The 24,307-nt window shown below is 46.6% G+C and overlaps 1 protein-coding gene across 9 annotated transcripts in view; it reads left to right on the top strand.

Moving 5' to 3' along the window:
• UPF2 (UPF2 regulator of nonsense mediated mRNA decay) overlaps positions 1–24,307 on the top strand; it is a 1,571,752-nt gene that overhangs the window by 125,473 nt on the left and 1,421,972 nt on the right. For all 9 annotated transcript variants that reach the window (XM_085652863.1, XM_085652867.1, XM_085652865.1 and 6 more), the window contains one exon: positions 18,290–18,450. In XM_085652863.1, coding sequence (XP_085508989.1) covers positions 18,290–18,450 — 161 coding nt within the window. The remainder of the gene's footprint in view (positions 1–18,289; positions 18,451–24,307) is intronic.

The following is a 24,307-nucleotide window of genomic DNA, read 5'->3' as shown; positions in this document are numbered from 1 at the left end:
GCAGAGACTCGAGCCTGCTTCCCCAGCTCCAATGGCGGCCACTCTGAGAGAGGGGTGTAGGTCCCGCCCACTTCCGTTCTACAACAAGCCTGCCTGTATTGCACCGAGGGGTTATAGAAAAGCATGGCTCTGGAAATACTGCATCAGATGCCATTGCGCTGATGTGTGTATTAGGAAAGATAGTTAAGAAGTCTTCATTGTGCAAAGCACATGTTAAAGCCAACAGCCATTTACCAATGGATCAAGCATGTAGAGAGAATGGTATGCCGCTTTCGAGGGAGAGGTGATAGCTCAGTGGTGAGAGCGGCTGACTGGGGAGCTGTGGACCAGTGTTCGAGCCTTGTCATCCACTCAACGCAATTAGTAGCAAATACTTTAAATGAAAAATCAACAAATAAACGGACGCAATTATTAGCAAATACTTTAAAGCCTCAAAGTAAACAAGCATTGGACGCGATGGTGGTGGGTGGGGGAGAGAAGCGTGAGTTCTGATGAAGACGTGTGAAATAGCAGCAGGGAAGGGGGCGGAGAGGGGCTACGAGGGAGAGCGACGTAAAGCCATATGGCTGCTTTGCGCGCGTGCACGCCTCGTGCACTGTAGCTCTATGCCAGGGGAAGCACTTTAAAAACCCACTTACAAAATGTCTCAAAGAGACAGCTTTCGCTGTCTCAGCGAGACCTAACAATTAACTGTGCTGATATTTCAGAATATACCAGAATTAGTGCACATGAAGTGTATTATTTTGTAGTGCCGAAGTGTGGTGTTAACAAATGACTGTTTTCAAAACACATAAATACTCAAGGTGATGACATTTGCACACATTATTGTTTTTGTGCAGTAAAACCATATTTCGGTGCAAATGTAATGGTCATTTTGATTGAAAAGGTATTGTTTGTAGTGGCAATGTGCTACCACGCCAGGCATACTCCACACTACGCCACTCCACTCCATGCCACTCCACTCCATGCCACTCCACTCCACTCCATGCCACTCCACTCCATGCCACTCCACGCCACTCTATGCCACGCCACTCTATGCCACGCCACTCTATGCCACGCCACTCTATGCCACGCCAAGCCACTCCATTCTATGGCATGCAACTCAGTCCATGACACAACATGCCACTCCACGCCTCTCTACACCACTTACGACACTCCACTCTACCCTACTGTACTCTGATGTACTCCACTCCTATCTACCCCAGTCCAATCCAATCTATTCCACTCCACTCCAGTCTATCTCCCCAAACTCCAATCTACCCCATTTCAACCCAGTCTACTCCAATCTACCCCAGTCCGCTCCACCAAGATCAATCTACCCCACACCAATTAATCTAACATCTACCCCACTCAAATCTTCCCCACGCTGCTCCAGCCTACCTAAGTCTACCCCACTCCAATGTATCCCAGTCCTACCCACTCCAGTCTACCTGGCCCCACTCCAATCTCCCTAGTTCAATTTACTCCACTGCATTCCAGTTTCCTCACCCACACTCCACTGCAATGTATCCCGCTCATCTCCACACTAATCTACAGCACTCCACTCCTCTCTACCCCACTCCACTTCAATCTACCCCACTCCAATCTGACCCACTCAAATGTACCCCAGTCCTACCCACTCCAGTCTGACTCCACTTCAATCTCCCCAGTACAATGTACCCCACTTCATTCCAGTTAACCCAACTCCACTCCAAGCTCCACTGCTATCTATCCAACTCCTCTCCACTCTAATCTACTGCACTCCACTCCAATCTACCCCACTCCATTACAAGCTACCTCACTCAAGTCTACTATGATCTATCGCACTCCAGTCTACCCCACTGCACTCAAATCTACCACACTCTTCTTCAGTCTACCCTAGTCTGCGTTACTCTATTCTACCCTATCAATCCCACCCAATGTACCCCAGTCCTACCCACTCCAGTCTACCTGGCCCCACTCCAATCTCCCTAGTCCAGTTTACCCCACTGCATTCCAGTTTCCCCACCCACACTCCACTGCAATGTATCCCGCTTATCTCCACACTAATCTACAGCACGCCACTCCTCTCTACCCCACTCCAATCTACCCCACTCCACCCCTGTCTATCCCTACTCCGATCTAATCCTTCCCAAACTACCCCACTCCAATCTACCCTATCTACTCCACCCCACTGCAATCTACCCCACCCCTTCCCACTCTATTCCATTCTCATCCACTCTACACCAATCTACCCCACTGCGATCTACCCCACTCTACGCCACTCCAAACTACCCCCTCCAATCAATCCTTTCCACATTATTCCAATCTCGCTAATCCACCCATTTTACCCCACTCCACCCTAATCTAACCCACTACTATACATTCCAATCTATTTTACTCCACGCTTCCCCAATCTAACTCAATCTAACTCAAGAAGAGTGGGGGGGACAAGGGTAACCAAAAGGAGTTCTCACAAGGGCCCCAAAATAGTTCCCAGGGTAACCAGTCCCAGCCCCCCAAGTCAAAACCCAAACCAACCTGGCCCCCTAAGGGCAGGTCGGATAACAAGGGTCCCATTAAGTGTTATCACTGTCAAGAATTGGGTCACAAGTCTCCTGTGTATCCCAAGAAATCCCAGGCACCCACTGGTGCTCCAACACCGGGTATAGCTAGTGTAGCTTTTGGGGGGGATTTAATTTCTAGTGATTTGGAGGGTTTAGCAGTTATGTCCCTTGTCTCTTTAGGAGACACAGAGATGGTCCAGGAAACCCCTGTCCCTGATAACCCGGTTCAGGGTCAGCGCTCTAGCTGTTCCTCCCCCTACGCCATAAAACCTGATGCAGGGCGAAGCGCGCAGCGGATGCGCGCCGAAGGCGCGCCAAAGGCAAGCCCGTCTGCGCCCGTCCGCGGCCAACCGGGCCCAGGGCTCAGGAACTCTGGACCAGACACGCCAAATCGCGCCACATACTCGAGAGAAAACCTGTTTGCTATCAGGGCCCTCTCTAAGAGATGCTGCGTCCATCCAATGTCCCTGGGCGCACCCATGAACAAATGTCCACACTGTGGATACATCCTTGCCCCTATGCCCAACACCTCGTCCCCCGCAAATAAACAACTGAACATGGCTCTGCTGAATTGCAGATCCCTGCCAAAGCATGCCACTGAAATCTCCTTACTACTAGACGAGTCAGACTTAGACATTATTTTTCTTACAGAGACCTGGCTCTCACCTAGCTCGGACCCCGACGTGATCCAAGCAATCCCCTCGGGTTACAGGATCCAACGCCTAGATAGAACCGGCAGCAGAGGTGGAGGAATTGCCATTATTTATAAAGATTGGCTAGTCTGCCGTCTCTTAGACAGCCCTATGCTGGACTGCGAAAATGTCCAATTCTCTATACAAGTGACCCCCTTAGTCACCTTCTCCGGGATCCTTGTATATCGGCCCCCAGGAACCCCGGGAAAATTCTGTAGCTCGCTACTTGAAACTACATTAAATCTTGCCAGCACTTCGTCCAATTTCACCGTGCTTGGAGACCTCAACCTACATCTGGATGAGCTCTCCAATAAAGTGACATCTGACCTTATGCACGACCTCGCAGCCTATCAGCTCCATCTGAAAAACCATCAAGCTACACACTTGAAGGGCCACCTCCTTGATCCCATCTTTTCCAATATCAAGGAACTAGAGGGACTAGACCCCATCCCCCTTCCTTGGTCAGATCACTATCTGATCCCTTTTAAATGGCACCCTCCCCATATACATATTCCCCTGAGGTCGTCACGAACCTGGGCACGACACTGGTCCAGACTCAATATCAAGAACTGGACCGATGAACTGGAACGGACCATTCCTAGTCCCGACCCGAACCCAATAGTGGCAAACAGAAAGTTTCATTCATGGATTGAAAACTCGCTCAATACCTTACTACCCTATAAAAACAGTCTACAAAAAAGCGGCCCTAATAAATGCCCCTGGTTCACTACGAACCTCCGTAATCAAAAACAACAATGTAAAAGACTAGAACGAGCTTGGAGGAAAGACTACTCAAGTGAACAAAAAGCTGCCTATAGATCATCGATTGCCTCCTATAAAGCAGAAATCAGAGCAACACAGGCGGCTTACTTCGAGGAAACAATTCAAGCCTCCTCCAACTCTGCCAAAGAAATCTTTCGCATCATAAAAAAACTTACACTTATCCCAGATCCCCCCCAGACAATTGATCCCACTGGCAATCACTGTGAGGACCTGGCAGACTTCTTCTCTACTAAAATCAAAAAAATCCTTAATCTTCTACCACCCACTACGGTGAACCATGCTCTGAATCCAGAACCCTTGGAAAACAAGAGACAGCATGATTCCTTCCCCCCTATCGCTGAGAAACACCTCTGCCACATCATTGAGACAATAAAAAGTGGCTCCCCCAACGATCCAGCGCCCTTTAAAATACTCAAACAGGCCTCGCCCATCATCATCCCCCCCATTGCCAACTTAATCAATGCCTCCTTAGCTACAGGCTCAGTCCCACAGGACTGGAAAAAGGCCATGGTTAGGGCACTTTTAAAAAAAACCTCACCTGGATCCCTCGGATCTGGGCAACTACCGGCCCATCTCGCTGCTCCCTGGCATTAGCAAGGTCGCAGAAAAACATGTCAATCGAATACTCTCGACCCACCTGGAAACTTCGAACATGCTTCACTCCTCGCAAACAGGCTTACGCCCCGGGCAGGGCACCGAGACGGCGCTTATTGCGGTGGTAGAAGAATCTCGAAAGATTCTGGATATGGGAGGCTCCGCAGCTATCATCCTTTTAGACCTCAGCGCTGCGTTTGATACGGTGAATCACCACATTCTTATTCACCGTCTCAGAAATGTAGGAGTGACAAGCAAAGCGCTATCCTGGCTGGAATCATTTCTGGAAGATAGATCCTTCCAGGTGTTTGACGAGAACACCCAGTCCCAACCTGTTCCCCTACAGTGCGGAGTACCGCAGGGCTCCTCCCTGAGCCCTACCCTTTTTAACGTATACATGTCCCCACTAGCTCAGATAGTCTCCCCGTTTGGCATCCAGCTGGTCACCTACGCAGATGATACTCAGCTCATCGTGGCTCTGAATCAGGAAGATCAATCCCATAGCAATCTCTGTTTATGCCTCAAAGAAATCAACAACTGGATGAGCCTTTCCCATCTTAAGCTCAACGGCGATAAAACAGAGATTATGCTACTGGGTAATCAAGCTGCCTTCAATCCGAACATATCCTGGCCACTATGCATGGGACCTGCACCATCACCCAAACAAGAAATAAAAAGTCTGGGCGTATGGTTAGACCATGAGCTTACCCTAAGAACTCAAGCAAGGAAAACGGCGGCCACTTGCTATGGTATACTCCGTACGCTACGGAAAGTACTCCCCCCTTCTACCCACCCACTCAAGAAGGCTTGTGGTCCAGGCACTTGTCCTCTCCAGGCTGGACTATGGCAATGCCCTCTATCTGGGGGCACCAAAAGCAGTGATTGCCAAACTACAGACTGTCCAGAATTCTGCAGCCAGGCTTCTCACTGAAACTAACAGCCGTAGCTCAGCCAAGCCCGCCCTGCACACACTCCATTGGCTACCCATACAGGAAAGAATCCATTTCAAGACCCTTTGTATTGCACATAAAATACTTCACAACAGAGGCCCCCCTGCTATCAAAAACCTCCTCAAACCTTACAAACCCACAAGAATCCTCCGCTCAGATCAACTTCATCTGGCAGCAGTCCCCAGAATCAGAAAGGCTCGATCAGGAGGTCGCCTGCTATCCTATAATGCGCCCAAACTCTGGAACACCCTTCCTCTTGCCATCCGTAAGGAAGCCAACCATCTGTCATTTAGGAAACAACTTAAGACCTGGCTATTCCCTTAAATTCCATCTTCTCCTTGGCCCTCTCCGCAGCGCTGGGATGCTTCCGGGTAGCCATGCGCTATACAAGAACATCTTCATTCATTCATTCATTCATTCATTCATTCATTCATTCATTCATTCAACTTAAACCTTTACTCTACTCTAATCTACCCCACTCCGATACAATCTAACCCACTTCCTCCGAATCCACCCACTCCATCCCACTCAAATGTACCCTACTCCAATCTACCTAATTCAGTCTGCCTCACTCTAGTCTACCCCACTCCAACCTACCCCAATCTACTCTACTCAAATCTACCCCACCTTAACCTAGTATACCATACTCCACTCTATCCAACTACATTCCAGTCAACACCACTCCATTCGACCTTAATCACCCCATTTAATCCAGTCAACTCTAATCTACCCCTCTACATTACACTCCAATCTACCGTACTCCATTCTTCCCCAGTCTATCTCCCTTCCAATCTTGACTCCACTCTAATCTATCCAACTCCACTCCAATCTACCCCACTCCACTCTACTCTACCCACTTCAATCCTATCTTGACCATTCCAATCTTGACTCCACTCTAAACTATCCATCTCCACTCCAATCTACCCCACTCCACTCTACACACTTCAATTCACCCAATCTACCCCACTCAGCTCTACCCCAGTTTACCACACTCCATTCCACTCTACTCCATATACCCCACTCGACTACACTCCAATCTACCACATCACCAAAATCTACCTCACTCCAGTCAAACACAATCCACCCCACTCCATCCCACTCAAATCCTCCCTACCCCAAACTACTGTATTTCAATCAACCCCATCCAATCTGCCCCAATTTAATCTACCTCAATCTACTCCACTCCAATCTACCCTAACCCAATCTACCCTAACCCAATCTACCACTCTCCAATCTACTCCACTCTACACCCCTCCAAACTAGCCCACTCCTGTCTATCTTGCTCCCATGTACTCCACTCTAGTCTACCCTATCATAATCTACCCATTCTACCCCACCCCACTGTACCCCACCCCACTGTACCCCACCACACTCCACTGTACCCCACTCCACTCCGTTGCACTTATCCGCTGCACGCCACTCTTTCCAAATCTACCCCACCACAATCTATACCAGTATATCACACTCCACTCTATCCCAATGAATCCCATTCCAATCTACCCCACTCCACCCCAATTTGCCCCACTCCACCCCAATCTTCCCCACTCTACCCCCCCTTCTGCGCCACTTCAGCCTAATTTACCCCAATCCAATCTACTCCACTCCCAAACTCCAATGTAATCCACTCCAGGCTCCCCCAGTCTACCTCACTCCACCCACTTCAATCTACCACACACCACACCACTCCCCACAATCTCCAATTTGCTCTACTCCAAACCACACCAATCTACCCGACTCAATTCCATTCTACCCTATTATAATCCACCCAGTCTACCCCATCCAACCCACTCCACTCTTACCCAATCCACCCCAATTTATCCCATACCACTCTACCCTTAACTACCCTACTCATATCTACCCTACTCCAATTTACCCACTCCAATCTATACCACCTCATCCAAATCTACCCTACTCCATCCAACTCCACTTCAATCTACCCCATTCCAAACCACCCCACGCTTATCTCGCTCCAGAACATCCCACTCCAGTCTACCTACTTCACTCCAGTCTACCCTACCATAATCCACCCAATTCATCCCACTCCACTCCATCCCATCCCACTGCACTACAATATACCCCAATCCACTCTTCCCCAATCTACCCCACTCCAATTAACTCTAATATATCCCATTCCACTCAACCCCAGTATATCCCACTCCACTCTGCTCCGCTCCATTCCAAACTACCCCATTCCACCCTACCCAACTCCACCCTACTTCACTCCAATCTACCCACTCCCCCACATTCTACTCCACTTCACCCAATCTACTGAGGTTCAATATACTCCACTCCCCCATTCCAATCTACCTCCCTCCACATCAGTCTATTTCACTCCACCCCACTCCAATCCACCCCATCCCAACCGACCTCACACCACTCCAATCTACCCCACTCTACTCCGATCTACTATTTTCACTCTATCCAACTCTACTCCCCCCCCTTCAATCTATCCCACTCCACTCTAACCTCATTTACCCCACTACAGTCTACCCATAACAATCAACCTAAACTAATCCACTCTACCCCTGTCTTCACCACTCCATTTTACTCAAGCTGCCCCACTCCATTCAATCTCCCCCCACTGCACTTAAATCTACCACATGCCACTCATACTTCCCCCCCGACTATTCCACTCCAGTCGGGGGAAAGACTTCACCAATTTCTCCCTGCCTGGATTAACATCACTTCAGACAGGTGGGTCCACAAAATCATTCAATCAGGCTACTGTCTCGAACTAACATCTACCCCCCCCCCCCCCCCCCCCAAACATACCACCCAAACACCGTCCAATATCACAAGAACATCTGTTACTGTTAAAGCAGGAGATATCTCCCGCCTACAAAAAAGTGCAATAGAACCCGTTCCCCTGCACCAACAAAACAAGGGAGTCTACTCCCTCTATTTTCTCATACCAAAAAAGGACGGATCTCTAAGGCCTATTTTTAGACCTCAGACCCCTAAACCTATACATACAATCAGACCACTTTCACATGGTCACACTTCAGCAGGTCCTCCCTCTGCTTTCCCAGGGCGACGTCCTTGCTACTCTAGACCTCAAGGATGCCTGTTTCCACATTCCCATTCACAGCGCTCACAGGAAATATCTAAGATTCGTAGTGGACGGTCAGCACTATCAATTCAAGATGCTCCCATTCGGAGTCACGACAGCACCAAGAGTGTTCACCAAGTGCCTAGCAGTAGTGGCAGCACATCTAAGAAGACAAAACATACATGTCTTCCCATACCTAGACGACTGGCTCATAAAAGCCAAACCCTACAATCGGTGTGTACAACACACTCACGCCACTATTCAACAACTTCACAACCTGGGGTTCACAATAAATCACGCCAAGTCCCAGCTGCAACCGTCCCACACGCAACATTACCTCGGTGCCACAATAGACACCTCAAAAGCGCTCGCCTATCCCAGTCCCGCCAGGATAGCCAGCATCCTAGCTCTTCTCACCAGATTCCAACCGCAACACTCTCTTCCAGCTCGAGTGTTCATGCAACTCATAGGGATGTTGGCCTCTTGTATATTTATAGTGCCTCATGCAAAACTCCACATGCGTCCTCTCCAAGAGTGCTTAGCACGCCAATGGACCCAGGCTCAAGGTCAGCTAACAGATCTGGTGTTGGTAGACCGCGTACCCATCGCTCTCTGCAGTGGTGGAACACCAAGAACCTTTCTAAAGGACGACCGTTCCTCGAGCCAGTTCCTCAAATAGTAATGACAGCGGACGCATCGCTCTCCGGCTGGGGAGCTCACCTACTACATCACACCATGTAGGGCAGGTGGACACCTCAACACAAGTTACTCCACATCAACCACTTGGAGTTACTAGCCATATTCCTAGCCTTAAAAGCATTTAAAAAACAAATATCAGGCAAGACTGTCTTAGTCCCCACTGACAACATGACAGCCATGTATTATATCCAAAAACAAGGTGGGACACACACTCTGCTGCTCTCTCAGCTTGCACAGATCATATGGAGGTGGGCTATACCTCAGAACATTTTTCTACTAGCCCAGCATGTCCCAGGAGTCCAAAACACAATAGCCGATCTCTTGAGCCGTCAAAAAGAACAAATCCACGAGGAACTTCATCCACAAGTTCTTCAACTGTTTTTTCACATTTGGTGGCAACCACAGATACACCTCTTCGCCATCCAAGAAAACGCCAAATCCCCAAACTTCGCTGCCGGGTATCCTCACCCATTGTCCAAAGCCAATGCGATATGGATGAACTGGTCAGGCAGATTTGCGTACTCTTTTCTGCCTCTCCCACTCATTCCAACTTGGGCCAGACAGCCATGGTACACCACACTGCTAGAACTCTCAGTAGTTCCGCACCAAAAACTACAACTTTCTCCTCGCCTCTTAACCCAGAACCAAGGAGAGATCCAACACCCAGACCCAGCTCAGCTCAACCTAGTGATCTTGCTCCTGAAATCCTATAATTTGGTTACCTTAACCTTCCTCCTGATTGTATGAACGTCATCAAAGAAGCTAGATTGCATACCACTAGAGCATGCTATGCAGCCAAGTGGAAGAGATTCGTAGTATACTGCCATAACCACGATACTAATCCCCTAGATGTGTCTATCCAATTCATCATAGGCTACTTACTACACCTCCAAAGATGCAACCTAGCCTATACCTCTATTAGATTGCATCTTGCTGCCATAGCAGCATATCTACAAAATAGCATCTCTCACTTTTCAGAGTACCTGCCATAAAGGCCTATATGGAGGGACTTAAGAGAATAATTCCCCCCCAGAGTACCACCTTCCCCTGTGTGTAATTTAAACATCGTTCTCACAAGACTAATGGGGCCTCTATTTGAACCTCTACATAAATGTGAGCTACAATTCTTAACATGGAAAACTGCTTTCCTTGTAGTCATTACTTCTCTACGAAGAGTTAGTGAACTACAAGCACTAACCATTCAAGAACCATTTCTCCAGATGCATCTTCATAAAGTTGTTCTCCAAACTAATCCTTAATTCCTCCCTAAAGTCATTTCTCCCTTCCACCTCAATCAATCTGTAGAGCTGCCGGTATTCTTCTCGCAGCCACAAACAGTTGCAGAAAGAGCTCTTTGCACCTTAGATGTCAAAAGAGCACTACTATACTACATAGAGAGAACAAAACCCTTTTGCAAGACCAAACAACTATTCGTGTCTTTCTCACCACCACACAAAGGCAACCCCATATCAAAATCTGGGATAGCTAGGTGGATTGTCAAATGCATACAGGTTTGTTACCATAAAGCAAAACGTACATTATCTGTTCCTCCTAAAGCCCACTCTACACGAAAGATAGGGGCTTCAATGGCATTTTTAGGAAACATTCCTTTAGATGATATCTTCAGAGCAGCTACATGGTCTATACCGCACACATTCACAAAACACTATTGTGTTGATGTGCAAACCAAACAGGCTAGTGTGGGCCAGGCTGTACTCAAAACACTATTTCAAACTACTGCAACAGATACTGGTGGTCGCCGCTAGGGGTGGATACTGCTTTACAATCTATGCACAGTGTGTAATCTGCAGCTCATATGCCTCAAACGGAATATGCTACTTAACAGTATGCATCTGTTCTTGGCATGTAGAGCTGCAGATCTACACACGCCCACCCGCCTCCCCGGCTACCTTTATCTGATCCAGTATTATCTTACTTAGATACACCACACAGGGGCATCTTTCCTGTTTCTTACTAAGCTCCATAATTTCCCTGCTGGCGAAAAACAATCTGAGGATGGAGCCGATGCCCATGCGCACTATGATCCAAAGGAGGAGTCCCATACCTCGTGACTGCCAAAGACTTTCCAAGACAGCAAACATGCGGGCCCAACACCAGATGCCGATCTATGCAGAGTGTGTAGATCTGTAGATCTGCAGCTCTACATGCCAAGAACAGATGCATACTGGTAAGTAGCATATTCCCTATAATATATCAATAGCATCAATAGCGTACCTGCGCAGCAGCGCAAGTAAAGTCAGCACTCCAGAGATGTGTGTTTGGTGAAATTTTATTGCAGCTGACACATTTCAACCGAACCGATCTTTCTCAAAGCCATCAAGCCGGCAAAAGCAGTGTGCTATTTCCCATAAAAACAAACCACCCATGTCAGTGTAAATTAATAAACATAATAGAAAGATTGATGGAGCTAGTCATGCTATGAGGAAACTCCCACTGAACAAAGCAGATGGTTATGCAAATGTTGTGATGATGACGTACATTACAATTAATGCACAGTGCTAGTCATTAGACTGAAAGCAGAATCTAAAAATGGCACTACACTAGTTTTCAATTAGATTTCAATTTAATTTAATTTGTGTCAATTACATTAATTGTAATGTATGTCATCACATTTGCATAACCATCTGCTTTGTTCAGTGGGGGTTTCCACATATGTGATAAAGCTGATATGAGGGGTCAGGGTGCCGGTACTCTGACCCCATGTTTGACAAATGTGAATGTTAATGACACAAGTTATGTGCCCAAAATTATTATTTTTGACCATGTGCGATGTTCGTGAAGACACCGCGACCATCAGTGCGGCCCCCGTGTAACGTTGTGGGGATTTCGCAACTATTGCAACATCGTCTCAAATATTGGTGAAAATAATTTTTTTAAATGTATGTTCACTTACCCTCCCTCAGTTTTACTTAGACACTCACAAACCCTCATCCAGTGACACACCCATTCAGACACTCATACACCCACTCACAGTCCCAATCAGACACCAACACACTCGTGCCATCCCATGCACTGCTAATTACCCCACATATTTCATCAGTGATTACATCTTTGATAATATCACTGCAGCATTTGCTGCTAAATAAATGATGAGAAAACCGTGCATGGCGGGGTGCGAGTTATAGTTACTTGTGATTCCGAACTAGAACTGCCGAATTTTAGTTGTTTTGTACGAGTGAAATTTGAGGCTAACTATAATGTCCATGTAACCTTTGTTTTTTCCCAGTGAAAATATATACACACACACACCCCTACCTTAAGGTTAGGACCATGTTTCCGTAGGAAAAGCGTTTTTTGACTTGCCTGGATTGCATTGCACTGGGGTTCAGGTTATGCGGTCCTCATGAGGGATACTGGCCTCAAACTCGTTGAGAGGGCAGCCCGACCTCAAGGAACGTAGGAACCCATCTCCTATGTTGCTGGAGCCTTTGGAGTCCGCAAGGGAGATAACTTCAGTTGTCCTTGATGCCCCACAGGTCCTGCACGGACCCTGTACGGTGCACGGGCACAGATGATGCTTTAGACAGAGAGGGAGATGAAGTTGGGCCCAATCAACGTCCAGTGAAGTCCAGAGTGTCCAGACGGTCAAATGTCAGTGGTTTCTTGTCCAGAATCTTGTCCACATCGAATCTAGGGTCCTACAGCCAGGTAAGCCCTTAAGTACCCACAGGAGAGGGTTGGACAGATTCAGGGGACCCTCCCAGGGGAGGGTCAGGACAGTGGGGAGGATACTCCCCTGTCCTTTGTCCAGTTTCGCGCCAGAGCAGGACCCTACAGCTCCCATGACTGGTTTGAACTTGACTATGCACAGGGACACCAAGTGCACCTTTTGTGCAGACTTTCATGCACTTTGGAAGTGCACCCACCCAGCTCCAATACACTAAATCCTGCCTGGGAGGTGGTCACACCTCCCTGTGACAGGATGCCTATTATCCTGCCTTCCCCTGCTCGAGCTTGGCTCAGCAGCAGGAGGTCATAAATGTGTCTCTGGTCAGCAGCAACCATTTTGTGTTGCCCAGGTCGGGAAGGCTGGTACCGGGAAGACCAGGAACCCCACGAAGCTCGCTTCAGAAGGGTGAAATCATACCTCTCACACCGGTTTTCGATCTCCGAAGACTGCAGGGGTGCTCTGCTCATGCAGGGGCACCCTCTTACGTAAAACCCAGCACCCTGCCTTCAGGATTGTCAAGGCCTGCTAGAGGGGTGACCGATAGGTTACAAGTAAGTGACCTATAGGTATAGTAAACCTATATCTAAAGTAAGTGGTGCAATGGCAGGCCTGTAGTTCCATTTTGCAAGGTGTCTCATGGGTGGATAATACATGCTTCAGCCCATTGGAGGCCTCTGGGGTACCTATGCCCTGGGTACATGTGTGCCATATACTAGGGACTGACAAGGGTACCCCAGTATCCAATCTGGAGTGTACCCAAGTACATGGCATAACATTTTAGGGAGAAAGCAGATAGACTGGGGTCCTGATTAGCAGGATCCCAGTCAGACTAGTCAAAAACGGTGTACCATCAAGCAAAAAGTGGGGGTAACCATAAGAAGCAAATCCTACTTTCCTACAATCTGCGGAGTGCCTCAAAGTTCAGTGCTCAGCCCCACCCTTTTTAGGTCTCGCCTTGCTATCGCGTAAGCGATCGCAAAGCGAGACTATAGGGGCTTTTAAAAGTGCTCCCAAAAAGCAGATTGCATGGCTAGCACGCGCACAATCACGCGCATCGTGCCGCCATGCAATCCGCTTTTTGGGAGCAATTCAAAGGGTCCGCTCCCCTGCCTGGAATGCGCTCCCCCGCCCCCAAGCGTGCGCGCGCCACGCTCCGCCAGGCTTGTTTAATTTAGCAACACAGCTCGTGCCAGTTTCCCGCCGGGCGTCCCTTCCCTCTCGTATCTCCAGCCCACCGCTGGTCATCAGCACCAAGGACTCCGGTATGTTTTTGAAGTGCTTCCCTTTGCTTGTTTACCAGCATGTTGCCCTTCATGGGCATAACTTTATTAGGTCCGTTAATGTGTTATCGATATCGCAGATAAAGGAGTGTGATGCTTTGATAAGTTTCTGGGTTTCTCCTGTGCAGAGCCGGTCGACTCTTGTGCTAGTTTCAACTGAATCCAATCTTACCCACCAAAATACGGATTACTATTAAGCTTCAGTTTGCATCCAGTTTCACAGAACAGTATTCCCATTCCTAGCCTTGTCGAGAAGCTGTCAGTCTTTCGTTGGTTGGGCGAATATATTATTTTAGAAACCAAACACGATCTCTGTTTAGAATACAAAATGTCTATTTTGAGTGTACTTTCTGCAGGCTGTCGAAAGAATGTGTACTTCGGTGTTTTACACCTGCTTTCTCTTTAAAATTATTTGACCTCCTCTCCCCCTCTCTCCACCTTCCGTCTTCCTTGTCTTTTATCCTTCTTCATACACCATGCCGCTGTTTTTTTTTCCATGAACACTTTTTCTGCAGTTTAGTTATTTGTTGTAATTATCAAGTTCATTTTTCTCTAATAGATGTGATTAAATATATTTAGCAGTGTGTAGTGAGTTTTCTGCCTGGTTGCATGCAGGCTAATAAGTAATTCCTCCGAGCCTCCTCTGACAGCTGCTGTGAATCCCAAGTCTGCGCCACCACCAGAGACCGCTGCCATTGATTTCCAACATTAGAGAGATTGACGCTCTTAGACTAACCAGAACATGTGTGCTGAAATGTGATTACCAACACAACCAATGGAAGCTTCTCGAATTTATCTCCGAAAGTTACTTTTGCTCTGTTTTTTCTATCTAATCTATCTATCTATCTATCTATCTATCTATCTATCTATCTATCTATCTATCTATCTATCTGTCTGTCTGTCTGTCTGTCTGTCTGTCTGTCTTTCTGTCTAGCTGTCTCTATCTGGCTGTCAATGAAAAAACAAGCTAATGTGTGGTATGCGGTCAAATAAGAAAAAAACCAGCTGCGGGCGGTGCAGGTAGCAGCGGTGGGACAGGAGGCGTGGGGGAGTCGACATACGACGAGGGAGAATTTGTTTTAGAAAAAAAGAAACATACTTACCTTGAGCTCACCGCATCGCCAAGACAGCGATGCGGCGAGCGCAAGGTAAGTGTTTTTTTCTATTTTATTCACCCTCGTCGTCATATGTCGACTCCCCCCCACCCTGCCCCACCGCTCTTACCTGCACCAGCCGCGGCTAAAAAAGACTAATGCTTATAAGCAAAAATAAAAACAAGCATTTGCAATGCAATAGGTCTCGCAGTTACACGAGTTAAAGCTATTGGCATTGTAAATGACAATAGCCAATAGGCATTGTTATTTACAATGTCAATAGCTCAAACTCGCGTAAATGCGAGACCTAATGCATTGCAAATGCTTGTTAACACTTGCATGATCCCTCAGGCTATCTTCATCCGTGCACACAACAATCCACATCCTTTCCTACGCAGATGACACGCAACTCTCCCTCTTGCACAAGGTCCCCTAACAGTAGAAACCGGTTCACTGCCTGTATGACCGAAGTTCCTATCTAGATGAAAGTCAGCTATCTCAAGCTCAACACAGGTGAGAGAAGTAGGAATCTTTGGCAAGAACACTTCACCTTGGGACTACAACTGGTGGCCAACCAAACTTTGATCCGCACACATGCCAGGAACCTCAGAGTACTCATCAACAGCAAAAGTCAATTACCCTGTCCCTACATCCTTCTTCCACACCCAGATGATGCTGATGAAGTTCTTCAGATGGCTCCCAAGTAACACTGGAAAAACTGTCCCTCACGCTCTAGTCACCAGCAAGTTGGACTATGGGAAAACCCACTGCGCTTGGGTCACCAGACCAGAAGACTACAAACCATCCAGAATTCATGCAGCACAGAGTCAGCCTTACCTGCTGGAGACAGAGTTGATCCGCCAGATCTTGTATGCTGCCTACTCTGCAGCACTATTGCTGTTCAATCTGAGTGCCACGTTCAACACTGTGTCCCACAATATCTTGTTAGAAAGACTCTGGAAGTGCTGGGTAGGACATAAAGCACTGCAATGCGTTGCTTATCTTTTGCAAGGCAGCATCTTTCAGAAGATCCACCAGTCTAAGATACTCCCACTGAAGCAAGGGGTACTGCAGGGCTCCTGTTTGAGAGAGCCAAACCATGCTCAATGTATATATGCGACCATTGGCGGACTTAATTGGGAGCTGTCAAAAACTTCCACGCATATGGTCACTTCTCTATGCCTCTGTTTAGCGGAGGTGGCTAAATGGATGGACTCGAATTGTCTTAAGCTCAATGCTGGAAAGACGAGAGTGACCGTGGGCAACCATTCACACATCTGATCACCTGCATGGTAGCCAAAGCAGCTGGGGCCACCTCCCGACTCCAAACCCAAGGTAAAAAATCTCAGTATTTGGGTGGATAAAAAACGGTAATTTGACAACCCAGTTACTACAGTGGCTGTGAAATGTTTCGGAATTCTTAAAATGCTGGGGAATATTCTGAGCTTCCTGCCTCATACGGCGGGAAGGACATTAGTTCAGGCCTTGCTAGTGCCAAAACTGGACTGCTGTAATGTCTTATATCTTGGAGTCTCACAGGGCAGGATTAACAGACTACAAAGAGTGCAGAACAATGCAGCCTGACTTATACTGAACTTGCCAAAGCTCACGTCAATGGAGACTGCACTCAAGTAGCTCCTTTGGCTCCCTGTGAGACAGAGGTCTTCATTCAAAGCCTTGTGTTACTGTTACAAGACCTTGAATAACAAAGGTCCTCGATATTTGCACTCATTTATCAGACCTTATGTACAACTGAGGAACCTTGGATCAGCAGGGAGATGCTGGCAGTGGTCTCCAGCTTTAAGAAAGTACACATGGACGGGAGCTTGTTTGGCTTCCTGGCACCTAAATTATGTAATACTTTGCCTTTAGCAGTTTGCCAGGCCCAGACGCAAGATCTGTTCAGAAAAAAACTTAAAACCTGTGTTTTTTTAAGCTCAGGAGGCGGAGGTGGGGGGGGGATGGGAGGGAGTGGTTTGATAACGGCATTGAGGCCAGTAGATACTTGTACCTAGTGCTGGGACTCCTCAGATTCAGTTTACCAATTGCATTATTATCATAACTATTAATATTATAGTGCACTCTACAAACACAAAAAACATAAATTGAAATACGCAATAGTGGACTAAATATTATCAAAGTAGGCTTCATTAAATGTCCTTTTCAATGCAGCCTTCTATGGTTTACATACAATGTTGTTTGCCTGTTTCATGCTTGTCAAATGGTCAGACCAGCTACTTAATCTTTGACAGTTTTTCTATGCCTTGAGAGTAACCTTAAGCACAGCATTGGTTCCAAACATCTGCAATCAATACAGAAGCACATAGGGCATCCAGGACACCAAAGTTCCTACCCCTCAAATGTCACACCATGAGAGAAAAAAAAGTACTAGGGTCATCTATATTTCTCTTCTACCTCTTGTCACTGCAATCATTCAAGGGTAAATGGAAAACCAAAGTTTATAATGAGGAGTCAGAAAGCAATAAAGAGCTGAAACCAGTGTATGCCTTGTGAACCATGCAAAAAGTTGCTGAAGTTGAGCTGATTCTATATTTAGATGTATATTTCTTATGCAGATTCTAATTTCTAGTCCTGAATTGCTAGCTGGCATTCCCACTGCTGTTATACATGATCCCGCAACATGAGGGTTGTAAGTAGGGAAGAAAGAATAACATTATTAAGGAAATTTAGTGTCTACTCATTGTTGGCAATCCCCCAAACTGTTAAAACATTGAGCTTTCTAAAAAGAAACTGTATATTGCTAGAGAATTACTCTTTTGCACGTCCTTTTAGTTTTAATGTTGTATAACCTTGATTGTTTGCATTATGGTGTGTTTCAGTGGACATTTCATAAATACAAGTCAGCTTATTTGTTCTTTTGTGTTTTAGAAATAAATATTTAATTTTGCCTTACTTTTGTCTTACTACTTAGACGTATCCTGCATTCAAAAGGTGAACTGAGTGAAGATCGACACAAGCAATTTGAAGAGTTTGCTACTTCCTATCAGAAAATGTTGACCAATTCACAGTCTCTTGCGGATCTTTTAGATGAAAACATGCCTGAACTTCCTCAAGACAAACCTGCACCAGAAGGTATGAAACACATTTGTGTGCCTATTAATTGATAGCATTATCCAAATTCCAGTATTTACATTGTATATCTTGTACCATTAACATTTCTAGGGACCGAATATCTACATCCTTAGATGAGAGCCAGATACAATTATTTCAAACAAAATTCTTATAAAATAGTTCAAAGCTATTAACTAGATCAAATAGTTTTCAATACCTTATTCCTAAAAGCAAAAAACAAAAATATGGAGAGTCAGAAATGTAATTAGCTAGAAGTATGACAACAGCCTTCGGTATCTTCTTAGTGAAGTGACCGTTGCTCATTGTCTCGCAAAGTGGGCCTCTTTTTAAAAAAAATAATTTTTACAGCTGTTTTCTGAAGCATTATTCTATATTCAGTAAGTTATTTGACAAGCACTTTATATTAAAGCTTTTTTTTCTGTCCAAAAAAATATATGTATGTCTATTTTTCACTTCACTGATTTTAAACAGCCACTAAAGTTCAAGGAGTTTATCTTCTTGCATGACTGTGCTAGTTAGTGCATTGATTGTTTTAAACTGGAATAATGTATTATTTTGGAGAAAACCCCTTGGTGGCTGTCAACCATTGAGGCGTTTAAGGGGTAGCTGTGAACTAAATTTAGGGTCCTATTTGGTTCTCTTCTATTCAGAGGAATGACAATTTGCCTAGCAAATGTCACCAAAACGTTCAATTCTGTTAAGGACACGGAGGCAAGGATTATGCTTATAATCTTTTACTTGGCTGATTATACGTTTTGAACATTAGCCATTACATTTCCTATGGTTAAAAAATGTACATTCCCAAAAGACTTTGGGGCATAACCACAACAACCAATAATAGTAAAGGCAGTCCTAATAAAATACAACCTCAATTTCCATGTTGCCTCTTTTCTTCGTGCAAATCACGCTATTTTCAGGTGCCTATGAATTCTGCTTGGAGCTATCATTTCTTAAGAAGTTAGAGAGACCACCTAGTAAGTATGACTGCATCCATCAAGTCATCGTATTACTAGCAATACAAATTCTTTGGGGACAATTCAACACACTCCTATAAAAGACAGTTTCAAAGAACAGTTATCTACAGTCAAGAATAATTCATTCGATTGCAAGGTAGCTTAAAATAGCCCGTTACTTACAGAATCTGGGGAGAGACCAGTTAGTGAATTTCTCTTCGGGTGGGATAATCCTTGCCTCCGAGTCCATCAGAGAATTGTTAGATACCGTTAAGTTTGCTAGAAACATTTTCATTCTAGTAGGACTGGAGGTAAGGATTATGCTAGTTTAGAGCCTGCTGACCATCAGCTATGCCACACAATAAAACCTCTTCAAGGTACAGTCTGAAGATCAGTCCACTGCATTTAAGATGTCTTAGAACCGGGCATCCAAATGGAAGACTATGGAGGACATCACCCCTCTTGCAGCGTGTGCCTTAAACATGCCCACATTAATACCTGCCTCTTGCATGACCCAACGTACCCAGCGGGCAATTGTGGGAGAAGAGACTGCTGTGTGTGGTTTCCGCAAGACAATCAGTACTGGTTTCTCACCCAGCGGGCGGAGCTCCTCAGTCATCTCTTTGTATGCTTTCAAGCACTTCACCACACACTGTCTAGGAGAAGCAACAAATGCTGGCTATGAGATAGGAGTGTTGGATTTAGTCCACGGGGGAGCCATCAATGAGAACATGATCTGCAGAATGAGAAGAGCAAAAAGCATTGATGGAGCGTTCTGCCAAACCGTGAGAGGACAAATCTTACAAGAAGTTCAGAATCTGAACTATTTCTCTATCCACAGGATCCAAACCCTGTTGTACACACCAACCCATCCATCTTATCCAAGCTGATCTATGCCATTTTGGTCATGCTGTCGGCCCATGCCTTGAGCAAGAGGATTTCAGCCTGGTTCCAACAGAGCCTGCAACCTGTCAAACCATGAGGCAGAGAGAGGCTTCCACTATCAGGTGGTGTGGCAAGAGGTTCAGATTGAGTAGGAGCGATTGAAAGTGGGGGAGAAGGATTGGAGAATCCATCAGAACCGGGTCACTAAGATCAGTTCTGCCTGCTGCCTCAAAACCCCTTTGAGCATTGAAAAGGGAGGAAATAGGTCAAGCGAGGAAGGCCCCCACTTGTCTGCGATTGGGGAGAAAACCCCCCTTTCGAGAGTCTTGAATCGTGAAGATGGAGAAGAGGGGCAATCCACCACTTGATTCGCTTTACTGGGAAGGTATTCGGCCATGAATGAGATGTGCTGGTGCAGGCAGAATTGCCAAAATTCCCTTTCCAGAACCGACATGGTTTTCAACCTGGTTCCTCCCCAGATGGTTTATATATCACACAGCAGACACATTGTCCAACTTGAGGAGCCTTCAAAACTGGATTCTGTCCTTAGTCCATCAGTGGACCACAAAGGTCCCTGCTAGGAGCTCCAGACAATTGATGTGCAATTGGTGTTCGTCTTGTGACCAGCGTCCTCCCGGCGAGAGTTCACCACAGCGGGCCCCAGAGCCCAGTCTGCTGACGTCCGACTCGATGACTAAGTCTGGTTTGGATCCAAAGACCGCTGTCCCGTTCCAGGCCTCCATGGGGGAGAGTAACCAGTGAACCTCTGCCTTGGCTTCGTCCGAAATGGGCATCAGCTGGGAGTAAGAGCCCTTTCCGCAGCTGAGGGGCTTTGAGTTGTTGAACAGTACCGGAAACTGTGGGGGAAAGAGAGGCACGTACGGCCCTAGGCTTTGCCTGCGTGCCACCAGTGCGGTGGGAGCCGCAGGAGGCTTAAATCCGCACCAAGAGGCACAAAAACTGGCTAGGCCTGCCTTCCGGGGCCGATGGAAACTGTAGGTCCGAGGCATATGAGGTGTAGATCGTATACTTGTGCGTAGATCGCCATCTGGTGTTTGGCTCGGATGTTTGCACTTTGTTTTTGTCTTGGAAGAAGTTTTTGTAGTCACGGGGTAGGTGACTCCTCCTTAGGACGATAGTGCGCATGGCTATCGACTCCATCTCCAGATTGTTTTTTTCTGCCATTGGGTTTGGATGTGATTTACTGCGCTCTGGGTCAGTGTAGTTTTCGTACCCCCTTTGACGCGCAATCCCTCACCATTCGACCGTATTGTCTTGATCGCGTTTCCTTTTCTACGCTTATCTTCGCGAAATATAAAGTCCTCAACCTTCGAAGCGGGCCGTTGGGCCTATTCGCGCCCACCACGCCAGCAGTCAATTGAAAGGACTCCTTTCAAAAAAGGCCCCGGGTGTGGTGCTATGTTCCCACACAAGGACTTGCACGAGGTTTATAACCTCTGCCTCTCCCCGGAGCACTAAGACGAGTACTGCAAGGCCTGTGCATCTTTCAGGTCATAGAAAACTATCCAAGACCGTCGGGCTCGACGTCATGAAATGTCTCGCGGAAGCAGCTTGATTCCGGACATCTTGGGAGTAGATCCCAATCTCCAGTTGGAGCAACAAGCTGCTGAAGGAGACGAGACAGTCACCCCGGCTCATCGGTCCGTGAGTACCGAGACCCCTCTCCCAACCAAAACAAAACCTAAGGCTATGGTAACAGCTTTGCCCTCGGGCTCCGGTCGACACCGGCAACACATTTCAGACACCCCGCCCTCTGGCCCGGCTATGAAACCAAAAGAAAAGCTTTCCGCTCGGGATCGAGCCAACCCCATTCCGATGCCCAAAAACCACCTTCGGCACCGAAGTCCAAAACCAAAGAGGTGCCACGCCCTTCTTCGTCGGCACCCAAAACAGCCTCGACGTCGAAGCCCTCTGCGTCAAAACAAACACAGGACAAGCAATTGGAGCTGAAAAAATCTTCAGAGCCAAAAACCTCTTTGGAGCCGAAAAAGGTCTTGGAGCCACAAACTCCTGTACCAAAAGCTAAGGAGTCCGAGACCCCACAGAAAGCTTCAGAGACACGGTATAAACAACATTCTGACCCTAAGTCTTTGGTACCGAAAAAGGACATTGTACCCATACAACTGCCTCTACCAGATTTTTCGGATCCAAAGCAAAAAACTCTATGCATTGACCCAGAAACTGGCAAAGTTGTCGCCAAGCCTCCGAAAAAGAGAAAATTGAACACTTCAGAAGACTCTGAAATACCCATGAAGCGGAAGGAGATAGGCACTAATACTTCTCCACCTCTCTCTCCTTCTCCAGTTGATCCAAATCTGCTAATTTCTCCAGTACACTCCCTACAACATACATTTTCACCTCAACCACAGGATGATGAAGATGATTATTCTGATGAGGGTGGGGATCGAGATCCAGGTAGGGATGACACACACACCATCCCACACAATACAGATCCTTGGAATCATTACAACACAGATCCCGACCCACACAATGGCCTAGACCTCTATCCCTCTAGGGCATCACAACCAGATGACAATATTGGGTTTGTGCAACTAATTAATAGAGCTGCTCAATACCACGGGTTACAGTTACACTCTGATCCTTTAGAGGAAGTCATTTTATTGGAACCATTTGCACCCACACAAAAGTCCACGCACACCCTGCCAATGTTAAAAGGCATGCTAAAACATGCGCCAGAAGTTTTTAAGGACCCTGTCAGAGCCAGGATTCTTAGCACTAGGGTAGACAAATAATATAAGGCAGTCCCAATGAACCAGTATACATTAAAGGTCAGGTCCCTTTATATTCTCTTGTGGTGTCTAATGCACGCAAGAGGGCAAATTCACAAAGCACAGGCGACACCCCTCCTCCTGATAAGGAATCCAAACTCATAGACTCTTCTGGAAAACGTATCGTGTCACAGGCTGCAAATCATTGGCGGATTGCCAATGCCCAAGCTTTGTTGGCCAGATATGACAGAGCTCACTATGATGAGCTTGAAAATCTTATGCAACACAATATAAAGACAAAGCTAATGACCTTATACAGGAGGGGAAAATTAATAACAAATACATCTATCAAATGTGCGCTTGATGCGGCTGATGAGGCATCTCGTGCTATTAATACCAGCGTTTTGCTAAGAACGCACGCTTGGCCCCGAATCTCCGGATTCAAACAGGAAGTGCAGTCTGCTATTCTTAATCAGCCTTTTGACCAAGAGCATCTTTTTGGGTCCACAGTCGATGCATCTTTAGAGAAGATTAAAAAGGTTATGGAAACTGCCAAGTCCATGGGGGCCTTGCTATTATCTTCCCCTAGAGGTTCATTTCATCGCTCCTTTTACAGGGCTGGATGCAAAACTGTTGGCTCGGAGCATCCCTCTTCTTCCTATAAAAGCCCCAATCAAACTAATTCCTCCAGATGATACTTTCGTGGAGGGTACAGAGTCAATTATGGTCAAGGAAGAGGTCGCGGTAACAATACCCGCAACTCCCCTACCACCAAACAGTGACTGCCCTTCACTTCCCCCCGATGATTCCACTCCTTTCGGGGGACGCCTCTCACAGTTCCTACCTGTCTGGAATTCTATCACAACATATACGTGGGTAATCCAAATTATCCAGTATGGTTATTGCCTGGAACTCATCTCCACTCTCCCAGAAAGCCCTCCCAGACAACGTCCAATGTCCTCGGAACATCTGACTCTTCTGAAACAAGAGGTTCTCTCTCTATTACAAAAACATGCAATAGAACCAGTCCCCTTACCTCATCAAGACAATGGTTTACTCCCACTACTTTCTTATCCCAAAAAAGGACGGCTCTCTCAGGCCAATACTGGACCTCAGACCGTTAAGCCTCTACATTCAGTCAGATCACTTCCACATGGTCACTCTCCAGCAGGTGCTCCCACTGCTTCAACAAGGCGACTTTCTCTCCACTCTAGATCTAAAGGACGCCTACTTTCATATTCCCAGGAAATATCTCAGGTTCGTAGTGGA

This window comes from Triturus cristatus, chromosome 4_1 (genome assembly GCF_964204655.1).
Source record: "Triturus cristatus chromosome 4_1, aTriCri1.1, whole genome shotgun sequence".
Taxonomy (NCBI): domain Eukaryota; kingdom Metazoa; phylum Chordata; class Amphibia; order Caudata; family Salamandridae; genus Triturus; species Triturus cristatus.
This window is presented reverse-complemented; position numbering and strand designations above follow the sequence as displayed.